Source organism: Lemur catta, chromosome 16, assembly GCF_020740605.2.
Source record: "Lemur catta isolate mLemCat1 chromosome 16, mLemCat1.pri, whole genome shotgun sequence".
Taxonomy (NCBI): domain Eukaryota; kingdom Metazoa; phylum Chordata; class Mammalia; order Primates; family Lemuridae; genus Lemur; species Lemur catta.
In genome coordinates, this window is record NC_059143.1 from 49025788 (window position 1) to 49040856 (window position 15069).

General features: G+C 40.8%; 1 protein-coding gene and 1 long non-coding RNA gene across 5 annotated transcripts in view; one reads left to right on the forward strand and one right to left on the reverse strand.

Moving 5' to 3' along the window:
- Positions 1 to 2896, reverse strand: part of TMX3 (thioredoxin related transmembrane protein 3) — a 45468-nt gene extending 42572 nt beyond the window's left edge. For all 4 annotated transcript variants that reach the window (XM_045527356.1, XM_045527355.1, XM_045527354.1 and 1 more), the window contains exons 1-2: positions 2681 to 2896; positions 1533 to 1587 (exon numbers count right to left, since the gene is read on the reverse strand). In XM_045527356.1, coding sequence (XP_045383312.1) covers positions 1533 to 1587; positions 2681 to 2735 — 110 coding nt within the window. In that variant the 5' untranslated portion in view covers positions 2736 to 2896. The remainder of the gene's footprint in view (positions 1 to 1532; positions 1588 to 2680) is intronic.
- Positions 2897 to 7104: 4208 nt separating this feature from the next.
- Positions 7105 to 15069, forward strand: part of LOC123621767 — a 66933-nt gene continuing 58968 nt past the window's right edge. Inside the window, exons 1-2 of the long non-coding RNA XR_006729234.1 lie at positions 7105 to 7245; positions 9812 to 9966. This is a non-coding gene — a long non-coding RNA (uncharacterized LOC123621767). The remainder of the gene's footprint in view (positions 7246 to 9811; positions 9967 to 15069) is intronic.

Genomic DNA, 15069 nt, shown 5'->3' on the forward strand with positions numbered 1-15069 from the left:
CAGGGCCATTTTCAGATGCAATGTTTTCAGGGTACCTGAGCAGGAAACAAGGATGGTCTTGTAAAGTGTGGGCCAAGTCAGTGGAACACAGGAGGATAGCTAAGCCAAACCCAGAGAAACGTCAACTGCAGACAGGATCAAGAGAAACACTATGGACTGGATAAAGGGCCCACTGGCTTGACAGATCTGTTCCTGGACAGTATTTTTAGCCTTAATCAGGGTCTGACAAGCAGGTAAGCATTTTCAAGATGTTTTGGTGTCTTCTCACAACTGTGGCAAGTCCATGTGTTCTTGCCCAGTCTAGGATTATGTCTTGAATTTCCATGGGCCATCCTCTTGTGGATTTAGGAGGCAATTGGTGTTGTATCTGCTAGCTCTGGAATGAGGAACAATTCAGTTTCCACATTTAGCTGACAACCATGGTAAGGACCCTTTCGTTAGTGTAAGGTCCTTTCCGCTGAGCATCCACATGGGTAACAAAACAATTATTTGGAGCAAAACCCCTTCCTCCTCCTCAGGCAGAGGAGCCACTCTTAGGGTACACTGAAGGAGGTGTCTGTAGTGATGCACCCCACAGTTACCACTAAGTTTAGCAAGATTGCCTACTTGTTAACAATGGTTCCCCTCAGAATTAAAGTTTCTGTAAACAGTCCACTTTCACTCTCCAAGACCCGTTAGTAAGAAAGGCTAAGTGCCTCCATGGGGCAGTCAGGGTCAGGCTTCTTGCTGTCCTAGAACAACACTGTATTCAACTGATTATCCTTTCACTGCCCCAATTTAGTCAGGTATCCAGGTGGTCAATTAAGACAATGAGCTACACTATAAGTAACAATCAAGCCTTTTTCCACTTGTGACAGTTCAAGCCAAGAAGCACAAAAGAGGCACCAGCTTCTCAGTGTTCCATTCTTCCCCATGAAAGAGCACCAGGGGAGGGCCAGGTGGATGAAGTACTGACAGGCGAATTCATCCCACTGCAGAGGAACACTGAACAAAAATCTTCTGCCTCCTTATGAGAGGGACAAGAGGAAAAGGGACTAGGAGTGGAAGAGTGCCTCAGCTGAGGGCCTCGATAAGGATGTTTTCACCTTGGGAAACGCCCTGCGTGAGGCTCCAATAAGAAAGCCTCCAAACAGATGCCGCTGGCTAGGAGTGCAGACATGCATATGAGCATGGCTGGCCTGGGAGGCCTGAGTCCTTGACTACAACTCCCTTCAGAGACTGCAATGCACTAGTTGTGCACCACGTTTGGTGTGGGGAGGACACCTTCCCCCTGTGGCCTGCCAGGAAAAGCCTTATAATTGACCACCGTAATGCCTGAAAGATCACACATAGGATTTTGGTCTGGAGCTGGACTCCTCACCTACCGTAAGCAAGGCGTTGTGATTAATCATATGATACTATGAAGACAAACATAGTGTGGTCATCGAATTCCAGCACTCAGTATAATTAAAGGAAAAACACAACAAATACAAGGTAAAATGATTTTTAAAAAGTTAAAATATTTTAAAAAATTATTAAAAATATATACTCACGATTCATCTAAATCTTCTACAAATCCTTTACAGAGGGCCACATCAAGTAAAACAACTGGAAAAAAAGAAAAGACAAATGTAGACAATAAATGTGGATTTATCATTTGTCCTGTATTAGATGCTTCGTCACCTTCAAAGTGCTTTTGATTTCTTAATCAAAAATTAATCATTGATCCATCGCAGGGTACAAGTGATGCAAAAGTATAAGCAGTTCATCCATTTAATGAATACTTACTCTGCATGCAACCATACTACGACTGGCAAGTTCTATGTACGTTAATAAATACAATACATACGGTTCCTTTTTCTACACATTTTCACTCTCATTTATTCTTCCTTTTTACCATTCTGTCTTTTCTGGAATAGATATAGAAATCATTTCCCTATATTTGTTTCTCTAGTAAGAATTACCTCTTCAGTAAAAACTCAAAATGTCATTCAAAATGCTATTAATATTTCTTTTTTTCTCCCAAATAGGTGGAAAACTAAGAAAAGAAAGGAAAGAAAGAAAAAAGACAGAAAATCGAGCTACAATTCTAATACTATTTACAGAACAGTGCCTGGCTCATAGCGGACTCTGCAAGGTTGCTGAGTAAGTAAATCACAATGAGAACCAGGGTACCCCATGATGGCAACAGGCCGAGAAAGGCTGACACATACTCAGGCCACTTTTCACACTGCACAATCCCAGCAATCTAACCATGATCTGTCCTTGACCAGCCCTCGCTTAGCCCCGGTGGTAAAAATCCTTCCAATGTGACAAGACTCGGAACCTAAGGCCAAGGCAAAATTTAGCCATAAGTTAGGATGGTGCCATCCTTGCCTATCAATGAACTACGCGCTACTGAAACTTCCTGCCATGATAGGAAAATAACCCAACGGAAGACAGCCACATCTTTCCCACGTCTGGTACCGGGTATCCAGCAAAGCCCAGGTAGGGGAAGGACTCGAAGGGGTCCGTTAAGTCCGGTCGCTGCAGGACGGCGCGGCGGGTCCGGCAGGAAGAGGCCAGGACCCAGGTGGTTATCTCCGCGGACCCCCCAGGCCTCGCCCCATCCCTGGCCGGCTACCCCGGCCGGCCTCCATCCCGGCCCCCGCTTCGGGGCAGGTCCCCGTGCGCCGTCGGAATCGCTCCGTGCGCCCATTACCTGTGGCGCAGAGCCGCAGGGCGGCCCGGCTCCTCCGAGCTGCCGCGCCCGCCATGGGAAGCTCCAGAAGGCGACACTGCGTAGGGGAAGAAACAAACACCAGCGCCCGCCGCCTGCCCGCCCGGAAAGGGAAGCTGAACCGACCCGGCGCAGAGGGAAAGCTCCGCGCAGAGAACGGGGGCGGGGCAGGCCGGCCTCCGTTACCCTCTCATACCTCTCCGGCCTCTGCCTCTGAGCATGCGCGGGGATTGGGACGCATGCGCGACAAGTCAGCGCATGCGCAGTCGCGTTCCGCAGATCCTTTGCGAACCTCGGCGGTCTCGCGGAGCGTGGGAACCGCGTCTTGGGGGCTTTGCTGTGTGGGCGGAGCGGTGTGTGTCCTTTGGGGGGCGTTTGAAGGAAGCTAAACACCGGTTACGTTTAGTACTAAAGGGGAAGTAGATTCCGAAAACGCACTTCAAGGTTGAATTTTGAATTTTGGCAGATCATTTGCTTGCTACACCTGTGCAATGAGCGCACCTGTGAGTTTTAATGATGGGTCAAATTCACGGAGAGAGTGATGTGTTAGCAGTGGGTGGAAAGTGGAAGGCTATGGATTGTTGAGCTATGCGACGCTCCATATATTTCAAATGCATTTGGAATCTTATTTGAAACTGTTTACAAAATGGGGCACCTCTCCTATAGCAGTAAGCTCCTTTTAATGCATTTTTGCCCTCTGAAGGAGTCTCTCTTTAAAAACTTCTCTTGAAACCTGAAAAAATAAAATTAAGCATAAGGGGTTTTTTTTGTTGGTTGGTGTTTTATTTTGAGAGGGGGTCTTGCTCTGTTGCTTTGGCTGGAGTGCGGTGGTATTTTCATAGCTTACTGCAACCTCAAACACCTGGCTCAAGTGATCCTGGTGCTTCAGCTTTCAGAATAGCTGGGACTACAGGCACGTGCTTTCCCACTGGCTAATTAGTGGTTTATTTGTTTCTGTAGGGAGCTGGTCTCAAGCTCCAGATCTCAAGTGATCCTCCCGCCTGGGCCTCCCAAAGTGCTGGGATTACAGGTGTGAGCCACCACAGCTGGCTGGCATGGGTTATCTTTTGATGACTGTTTTCTGATTATTTGGTGGCTAAATAAATAAATAAATAAAAAATATTTGTATTGCTACTTCTTCCTACACGACAGTGATTTTTAAGAACAGTTTATTTTTGTATGACTGTACCTGCAGCAATCACTGCATTTGACCTAGGTGAATTTTTTATAGGTCATAAGGTACCAGAGGATTTAGATTAAACCAATTCTTGAAATCGTATGAGAACTACAGAAGGGGATTATGATGTCAGCTGGTTCACCTTTGATTCAAAATTCCAAGAGATAGAAATCTTACAAAATATTGCTATTCCTAGTGACTAGAAAGTTAAATTACATTCTGATTGAGTGTAAGCCCTAGATTTCACCCCTTTTGTGCATACAGCACGATGTCCAGCTCAGACCCTCCACAGATTCAAATACTTTTTGAATGAAAAAAAAAAGGCTAAATAATTAAGGGAATAGTAAGGTGATAGGAATGTTCTATCAGTGGTAGCAGAACAGCTTTATATTTAGTGCCTAGACTTGATACTCGTATAAAAAAAACTTTCCTATTTTCATGGCAAGGTCTCTGAATGACCCATCTTCGATTTTGTTTTTCATTGTCATCTATTTCAAAGTTCTCTGTCTTCCACAGCATTTTAAATAAAATAATTTCTTTTGGAATTTTCATTATAGCTTAAATTAGCATGTGAAGAAGAACAAAATCCACTCTTGACCGATACCTGTGGCTGTTGAGTTCTTAAAATATGGCTAGTGTGATGAAGTAACAGAATATTTATTTAATTTTAATAAACTTAAAAACTAATCCTTCAGTTATTGTAAAACTTTTAAGCAGAGTCAATAAATATTATGAAATCTAAATACTGATTAAGTATTTCTGATGGAATTTTAGAGTCTGTAATGAGAGGTACTGTAAACATAAAATAGTAAATTTTGAAGATGTAGTATAAATGTATAAAATATTTCAATATTTTCTTATTGATTATATGTTGAAATAATATTTTAGCTGTAATGGATTAATAAAATACATTATTAGACTTAATCTGACCTGTTTCTTTTTATTTTTCAATGTAGCTACTACATCTACAGGTAATACAGTGTCCTGATACACTATACTGATGATCCTATGATTATCTTTGAAACTGAGAATCAAGCTAGAGGCAACTTTGATCATAAATCTGATTGGGGATCTGATTGAAGATGGTTAATGAACCCTGAAAAAAATCCAAGACCCTGCCCAGACTGTAAAATTGGTGAGGATTCCATGGGTTGGAGTGACCTGTGATACACTGCAGACCGCTAGGAATAAAATGTTCTTGCTCCCCTCCCCTCAGACTAAGTGAGAGGCCTGATGACTGGTAGACCTATTTGGATTTTGGAAAAATCTTATCCTTCACTTAGGCCACTTACTGGGCCTACTCTATTAAATCACCTGGAGAAAGTCCTTATTTTATTGGAATCTTGAACAAAAAAAGCAAAAAGCCTTCCTAGAACCTGTAGTTCATGCTATCCTGGGCCATATGATGCCAATGCTGAGATGTTACTCAGTGTCAGCCACCTGCATTCATGCCAACTCAAGTCTCTGGCAAGAGCTTATAACCATAGTCAACAGTGACTTCTGTGTTTTTGAAATAGAAAATAGCCTAATACTGTTCTCTGGTATATTTATTTTAAAGACAATTACTAGATAGTCATTGGGCATTTACTAAGACAGCCCCAATAACTGAAGGACACAAAATTATATTAACTCCTGAATTACTCCTTATGTCATAAGTAATGTCAAAAAAAGCATCCTAACATGGAGGAAAATGTCCATGGAAGGTTCATCATAAAAAAGAAATAACATTACAAAAGCATTTTGCTATGATATTGCAGTGGGACTCCATGTATTCATGCACAAGTGACTTATTTTCCACTATGACTTTCTAAAATGCTATGTGAAAACTTGGCCACTTCCGTTACTGGCAGACCTCACCTTTCTACCCATTTCCCCAAGGATACATGGCAAGGGGCCTGGTTCACAGGTGACAGTTCCAAAATAGAGTGGCATGCCTCAATTTGCAAAGCACTTTCCTGTGTCCAGCAGATAGTAAATTCTTCACAGAAGAAGAATAGGCCAGGTCAGTAGCCTAGTGGGCTGAATTACAGGTTTTGTTCTTGGCAGTAATAGAACTACACACAAATAAAATCCCCCTGATTTGAGTGCAGTTTCAAAAAATGCTCATAATATCACAATCAAACACCTATAATCTGGTTCCTGTGTCCTTTGATTTGATTCCATTAACCCTTAAATGAAACCATGGCTTTTTATGTAAGAACTTACAAATTCTCTTGTACCTTCCTTCCCCAGATCTGGAATCAGTTCTCCGTCTAAAAAAACCTTGCTCCATTTCATGGAAAAATTAATTTTAGGAACTATAATCTATGCTGTATATATTAGGTTGGTCCTATCTGAGATGCCATTGCCTCTAGGACATTTCAGTGACAGAGGAAAAAACAATGTGTTTTTATATAGATATAGATATATATCTGCTACATTGTAATGCTAATTCAGATATAAGTCAATGAAAACTCTTCAAACAGGCAACTGTTTTTGAGATTGTTAAATCTCTGAATACCATTTCTACTTCAATAAAGGTACGGGAAATTATATGAATCAGTGCAGCCCCAGCTCTTTATGGAGGAAATAAACATTTTTACTTATTTTTATGAAACTGTGATTGCCTCTCTTATCAAAGAATAGTTTACAGTTCTTCCTATTTAAGTTTTAGTATGTGCTAAATACTTCCTGCTATTCTTTCAAGTAAAAATAATTACTCAATCTTCCGGCTTTAGTACTACCAGATCACTCTGACAAACTTTATCCATCTTGATATATTTTCAATTCTCAAACATTTAAGTTCAAAAAGCAGGGGAGCTAATTCCGATAAAATACACTGTCTCAAGGAAAGAATCTCGACTCTCTTTTACGGGGGCAGCGCTTTTTTTTTTTCTTTGAGAACTCTGTGTATTTGAAGTATTTCTATGGTGTACCCTGCAAAGGGCTCAGGAAATAATAACCATGTCTTGAAGTCTGATTCCTCGAAGTGGGTACGGGGATTCCTCGAGGGCTTTCGGTAGGAACGTGGGCTGCAGCGGGGTAGCTGGGAATCGCGCTCGAGATTCCTCCGCGCGCAGGCGCACAGGCAATAAACCGCTCTCCTCTTAATCTGCTTGATTGCGAGTTCAGTTGACCCTTCCGGGAACTTTTTTGGGGGGAGAAAGGGGAAGTTTCTCTTCACCCCCGCGGTTCGGGGAGCCAGCGGGCGCTGCCAAGCTGCTCTGTTCTTTCGAAAGCCGCAGGGAGGAGCATCGGGACTCTCCCAGCCGGACGCGGTGAAATGCCTTAACTTACCAGTCCGACGCCTGGGTTTCCTCCGTCTCTGTGGGCTCTGGTTGAGCAGATGGCAAAGGTTATCGTCCCTTTTGGCTTTCCAAATGTCAGATCGGTGAGAGAAACATTTTTGTGTGACCGGTCTGGGTATAGCGACTGTGGTATGTTTTTTGGTACTCTGTGGTATGACTATTCATATCGTCTGTCCCTCTCCTCTCAGAAATAGCCTTTTTTTGTTGTTTTTGCTTTCCTTTGTCGTTGTCCCTCTGTGTCGTCCTGTCACAGAGAGGGTCACCACAGGGTGGAACGCGGGCCTGGAACCCCGGGAAGCCGCCCGCGGAGCGCCCGGCGGCCGGGCCGATTCCGTGGTCCTGACTAGACCGGTGGCGTCTATTAAAGACAAACTTTGCTGCAGGTCCCCAGAAGAAGAAAACATAGGAGGTTCCCCTCTGGTCCAATTTCACGTCCCCCGGCTTGTCTTGTGCCTGAGTGGGAATTTTCTCCTCGGTCTCCTCAGGGGCGGCGGCGGTGGCGGCGTGTTTTTTGGGAATATGGCGGGCGGCGAACCTGAGCAAGAGTTGGGGGTCCGAGACCCATAAAATTCTAAGCAGCACGTTCTTTGTACCCAAGGTATCACGCTCTACGGGAGTCTTTGTTTTCAAAAGTCCTCTCTTTGTCTACCTTGTTACTTCTGACAGTGAGTTTTTGGGACTCAGGGCAACGGCCTTCTCCGGGCCCTCTCCCGGCCAAACCCGAAAAGTTCCCACCTGGGCTTCCTAGGAAGAGGCACTTGGAATAAACATACCATTGAGAATTCTAATTTTGAATGGCCAAAAGATATATCCTTTAAATTAACAGACTTCTAAATTTTTTAAAAAATAAATTTTACAGATTTCTTATTCTCAACAATTGCCTTATTTGTGTTACTAGAGAAATTACATTAGAAGAAACACAAAATGTTGTGGCTAGCCTTAAAAATTCTCTTGACACATTGGAAGAGCAAATATCTGATCGAAAACGAAGATTAAAAACCCTTCGAACACTGTCCCTGTGGGAATAACGGCAGAGGCAAATTTATCTTGCAGCCTAATGGTTAAAGTTCTGTGCTTTCACCGCAGCCTGATCTGGTTCATAGTTGTGTGTAAATATACACCATATACACTTTTACCGTTTATTCATTCTATTCCCTTCCGTGCACAGCTTTTGATTTCCTGTATTCTGTGAGAGCACGTGGGGCTTTTAGAGCTGTATGTATAAACGGTCAGCTGAAAAACTGGGACCCCAGAAAATACGTCTAGACAAAAAGTATGGGTTACACCTTGTTTATGACTAAGAGACTTTTCTTTCTTTGAGCTGTTTTGGGGGCTTTTTTGGATATAGTAAACACTGTTCACCTCTTTGTAGACACTTCTTGCTTTCTTAAGTTATAACCTTGGTTAAGACTTATTAGTTTCACTTAAAAGGGTACTTTAGTTAAAAAGTGCAAAAGCAATGTCAGCTGTTTATCCCAGCTAAAGTCAGCTCCACTCATCTTCACTCCTCCCTACTCCTTCCTCTTTGCTGATCTTGGATTTTTGACCAATCAAAGGTGGCCAACTGTTCAACCTCTATTTAAGTTAGTCAAATGCTGAGCTGTAACCATCCAGCTGTTTCTATACCTCATTTCCATTTTCTGTATGTCACTTTCTCTTTTCTGTCCGTGAGTTTTCTTCTAACATGTTACAGCTTTGGAGTCTCTCTGAATCTGTTCTGGTTCAGCTGTCCAATTTATGAAACACTCTTTGCTCAATTAAACTCTGTTAAATTTAATTTGTCAGAAGTGGGTTCTGAAATAGAACTTCCAAAGACCCCTGGGAGAACCAAGAGTCCAAGCAAGGTACTTGCTGGACCCATTGTGTCCATTGCTGTCTCTCTCACAGCAACTGGGGCTCGTGGGTAAGTTCTCTCTCAGACTCCAAAACTCCACATATTTTTTATTTGAGCTCTCTGTGTGTGTTTGAGCTAATTTTTGATCCAAACTGGGTTCAGAAGTCACAACAGAAACTAAAATAGGCCCGGGATCAGTTGGATCTGATAATTAATTAGCTTAGATTCAGTTAGAGGTCTCAAATGTCTGACCTAGTCAGGCAGACACTCAAAGTAAATGGCAACTCTACAGGGGGTGTGAACTCCAGCTTTCAGGAATTCACTGAGATTTTTGTGTTCTATCCCTTTGTTCCTTTTTCTGTGTGCTTGTGTAAGGAAAAACCATTGCCTAAGTTGATCATGGAGATCTGAGAGCCAAAGCCAAGTTGCAAGGTAAAAATAGGATCCTTAATTTCTGAAGAACTGAGTATTCTACCTTCTGGCTATGCCTACCTATTTATACATGTATAAGTATTAGGCCCTGGAAGCAGCAAGCGCTTACAGAAATGGCAAAATCATACTAAAGGCAAATTGTTGCCTGGATAATAATTTCTTAAAATAATAAAATAGGTAATTAAAAGATTGATAGTCTCGATAATAATAATATTTAAGAGCTAGAAAATAAAAATTTTTTATAAATGCTATAAGATCTGCTTCTGTCTGTATGTCTATATGTCTATGTATGTCATATGTATAGGACATTTTACTACAAAAATATATAAAGGAGCTCTACCTTAAAAATAAGCACTTACATCAATTTTGTTTTTCATGTATAGATGTTTATTCAGTGCATCTGTGGGTGAAGGGAGTATCAAGAACTTCCTATTTTGACATGTTGCTGACATCACTCCTCTGATGACTGTCTTTAATACTGAAATTTGGGTGAGGAGGCACTCATATGGAATACAGAAAATGCAGGCAATCATGAAAGGTAAGAGGATTTCATTTTTTTCATACAGAAAAAGATACATCCCTGGTCTCTGATCTGTTTAGACTGGAGTCTCTCAGTTGGTCAGGATTCAGATCACAGATCTTTCTCAGGAGCTGTGGGTATGGCAGGAGTTACGCTGAAGATAGGTGCTGGCCATATCCCCTCAACCAAAACACAAGTCTTTATGAACTAAAACAGCTCAGAAATAGAGACAAAATCAGCCAGATCAGCCCCAGGCAGTGAAGGGGAGTTGATGAGGTCGTCTGATAGGAAGATACCAATGACTCATGACTTCCACACCCTCTGTCTTCGTCCTGGGAAATAAGACGAAAGATTCAGAATTAAAAATAAGTGTTGTTTACTAAAACTCAATTTAAAAAATTAAAGGAGGGGGAGGAATGAATATCACATTTTAGTTCCCTAATATATGAAAATTGCAAATCTTAAGTCCCTTTGAAAATTACTTTGTGGTTGATGGGGTGCAGACAGGGTTGAAAAGATACTCTAATCCTCAACAAGAGAGAGAAAGGAAGCTTTAGAGTCATTAACTTAGAAAACTTTGGAAAGCTCTTTGAAAAGGGCACCAGAAATATAGATTTCAATGCTCTTATAGTGTTTTTTTGATGAAATGTTAAGGAGCCACTATTTTGTTGAGATTCTACCTTGCTCAAACTACTGACTACCTAAGGAATGAAGTCTTCGTAATTGTCTTGCTTATACTTTCCAAGCAAAGATAATTTGCTTTCATTGAAGGAGTGCTGTATGAAGGGCATATTGCGTTTGTTTCAGTAAACCCTCATAACAGCCTCAAGTGTTATAAATTGGTAATCCTTCCTTATAGATGAGTAAACTGAGATTTAGGAAATAAACCAGCAATAACTTGCCTAAAATGAGAATTTACCTAAGAGACCTTCCACATTCCTCTATAACTTCAAGTGTTAAAATGAAAATTTTACACTTGATTGCATGTTTTTACTTCTTCCACTTTGTGATGATTTTTGACTCATAAAAGCTGATTGTTTTTTATCAGCTTGGAAAGACCTTTATTTAGGTTCCAGTGTTTTGCTAATGGTAAGAATAGCGACATCTGCTGGAGCCACGTGTTTCAGCATCAAAGAGCAAGGTAGGAACAACTGCCTTTGACCCAAGTCAAGCCTGCGTTTTCCAGGAGAGGTTACAGATACACAATGGGGAAATAACAACGTTCATGCTTTATTTAGAATGAAGGTTTATTATGGAAAAAGCCAAGCTCTTTAAGACAAGATTTCAAGAGCTGAAAGCTTCTAGAATAATATCTTTGCAAAGAAACCCACACTATGAAGAAGCTTAAAAAGTCAGAAAGAAGGCAGTTAGCAGTGGTTGCTATAGTAGCAAATGTAAACCTGTCCTGTGGGAAGACAGAAGAGAATAGTTAGCTGCCCCCAGGGAATTGGCTCTAGGGCTCATTAAGAGGCATAGGTAACAGGAGATACCTAATTCTGAAAAGACAAATGGCTAGAGAAGTGCCTGTCTGTACATTCTTTTATTACCAGAGGGTGTGGTATCTGGGGGGTAGAGTTTAGCCAACATAGCAAGGTACCAATATCTATATTATTTTAAAATCCAACCAGCATTTTACAGTCAGCATTGCAATGTTTTGAATGACACAGCATGACAATAGCAAGGGATTATGGTCATCATCTTGCTTAGTGAGAAATTTTATGGATCACATATATTTAAACCACAAACAGAAATCCATAAATGCCAAGGGTTTTATGTGTAGTGACTCAAATGTTACAATTTTAAATCTCTTTCTGATTTAAAGCAATGCCTCCTAATTCAGTATTCTGAAAATGAGTTCCCCTATTTATTCCTTTTATACTTTTATAAATGTCAACATTTTCAGATTTTTTTTTCAGGCATAGAGATCACAACCATTTAAGTGCATTCCTTGAAGAAAATACTTGATACCAGTCTCTTAGAGTTACCCTTCTCTAAATTCTATTTTTTGCAACGTGTCAGGATGAAGACAAAATATGTGACAGATAGGAGTAGTTGTTTTAACTTCTCTCTTTTCAACCTGCTCATATTTTTTAGAAATTTAAAACTGAGTTTTTATGAATAATTCCTCATTTTGAATTTCTTTAGCAATTAGTTTTTTAGACCACAAAATGCTTTAAGATGTCATTTGATCAGCCTTACTCCCCATATCTCTTGCAGGGATTTCAGTATTTCCCTCATAAATGTTTATAAAGCGCTTCTTAGATATAAAAATTTCTGAAACTTTGTTGCTGAAATAACTTTTTTATGATTGCAACATTTTAAAAGGATATTTGCTTAGGTATATAACTTTATATCCAACATTCTTTTTCTTAAGTACTTTCTTTGCTGCTGATCTGCTCTAACTCATTGTAAGCTTTATAAATTTCTCTATGTCTTTGATGTTCTTAAATTTCATTCTAGCATTTCCAGGCATAGGTTTTTCTTTGTATATCCTATTTGGCGTTAAGGGAAATCTGGCAAGAAAACCCAAGTGCACACACACTCGTGGCTTTCTTGAACTGCTCACACTTCTTACCAGGTGTTCTCACCAAACTACTTTGGAAAATGTCCAGGACTCTTCAACTAGAGGTCCATTTTTTGCTAAGTGATATGTGAGAACCAGTATAAGTTCACCAATTAAAAACACTGTATGTTGTAAGATTCATGTTGCTTTGTTGTTCTAACTGAATATTTTTTTATCCGCAAGGTATGTATGCCTTTTGGCAATTTCTTCCAAAGGTTTTATTCCATCCTTAGAACCTTACGTTAGAGGGACATCATGTGGTAGTATAAGGTTATGCAGGCAGGCTTGTCAGTAACATTCTTGTGGAATCACTTTTAAGAGACCAACTCTTCAGTTACAGGATGCACTTTTTCTATTGACAAATATCATATCAAATTTTATACCAAAATATTTTATCACTGTGTAATGTATTAAATTATTTACATGGAATGGAGCTTTCAGGATTTTAAAGAAATATGTGTTTGAGATAAATGAAGGGAATAACAATTCTAAAAGGCTGTCTTAGTACATATACTGATCAAAACTACAAAGCACCCCAGTGAATGTCATTTTTGAGACTACCTTAAATTTGAAGTCATTAACATTTGAATCCTAATCACATCTTTTGCTATGAGGTCCCACATTTTAAAACAAGTGTGAATTTGTATTTGCTTATCAAAAACAATAATGGTAATCTTAAATATTGAGGCCAGGAGTAGCATCTATGAAACATAAACATCTCTGCCCAACTTGACAGTGAATTAACGTTAACTGAGTATGAGCTAACTAAAGACCTTTATGATTCAAATTTTGTTTTTCTAGTATTCTGATCTAAATAATTATTAAATGTTATTACACGATGCGTATCTTTTTTATCATTGTGTTCTAATGTTATGAGTTAAGCACATGGTTCCTTTAGAATTTTTCTTTGATGCAATAGTGTTACTGTGTTTTGCACTGTTTTCTTCATATGTTTTTATTTTGGTGATTTCCATCATATCCAGTTTTTATAGAGCACTGAAGACCAAACCTATACAAAACATCAAGTGTCTTAGTTCTGGTTCCTAGCAGAGCCTGAGGTTAGATCCTTGTTGGAGTGATTTAGTGAGCAAGTGTCCTCAGAAGAAGAGCCTGGAGTCCTTGGGACAGGACAGGGGATCCAGCTCAGCAAGGTCATATCTTAGCTGGAGATGATCTTCCGACTGATCCCACAGAACAGCTCTAGGGCAACCCTGTCCAATAGAAATATACTGCATGCCATATAGGTAATTTTAAATTCTCTAGTAGCTATATTTAAAAAGGTAAAAAGAAACAGATGGTTTGCACATTTTATTTGAACCAATACCTCCAAAATATTATCATTTCAGCATATATCAATAATAAACATATTGATGAGATATCTTATGTCCTTTTTACATACTAAATCTTTGAAATTCAGAGTGTAAACAGCATATCTCATTTCACATGCTCAACAGTCACGTGCAGCTAGTGGAGACCATATCCAATGGCACACTGTAGAGTAGCAGTCCCCACCCTTTTTGGCACCAGGGACCAGTTTCATTGAAGACAATTTTTCCATGGACATGGGCGGGGGTTGGTTTCTGAATGATTCAAGTGCATTACGTTTATTACACAGTCAAACCTCTCTGCTAATGATAATCTGTATTTGTAGCCACTCCCCAGTGCTAGCATCACCGCCTCAGCTCCACCTCAGATCATCAGGCATTAAGTTCTCATAAGGAGCATGCGACCCAGATCCCCCACATGCACAGTTTACAGTCGGGTTCACACTCCTATGAGAATCTAACACCTTCACTGATCTGACAGGAGGCAGAGCTTATGCGGTGATGCCAGCAATGGGGAGTGGCTGTAAATATAGATGAAGCTCTGCCGCTCACCTCCTGCAGTGCAGCCTGGTTCCTAACAGGCCACGGACCCCTACTGGTCTGCAGCCTGGGGGTTGGGGACTGCAGCTCTAGAGCATCAACCACACTAGTTGGTCCTATCTTGAGGCAAAGAAGTCAACTATTGTACCCCCAATTTCGGTTGGTTATTGGCTATAATCTGCCCTCAGAGAGTTGGGAGAAGTAGCCTTGAAGATGAAGTGGTTTCTGTTTGGCTGTGATCTGTGAATTTTACCAGCTGAGGGGATGGGACTACCTGCCATAAAGAGAATCTGGGCCTCTGAAACACAGCATTCACAGCAGTCTTGAGTGCTGTTCAGATGCACTTGCTTCTTCCGTCACGTTGTTCCTTCAGTGCAGGCACAGCTTCTCCAGGAGTCCAATTGGTTACTGTAAAACCATAAGAGGAAGGACAGTGGGATCAATGACAGCCCCTGCTGCAGGGTTGGTCCCAATGATGGCTCGTGCCTGAGAGCTCCCTTATCCACCACCCATCATACATCCCCCTCCCCACTGGCTGGCACTTCTGCTGGTGTGTGTGTGTGTGTGTGTGTGTGTGTGTGTGTGGTGGGAGAGTTGTCCCAAACTCTTATTTCTGCAGGTTCTGAATCCCTGTTTACTTACCCTTATTAATGGCTGTGATTGGCTGTAGAGTTAAATCTGGTGATGGTGGCA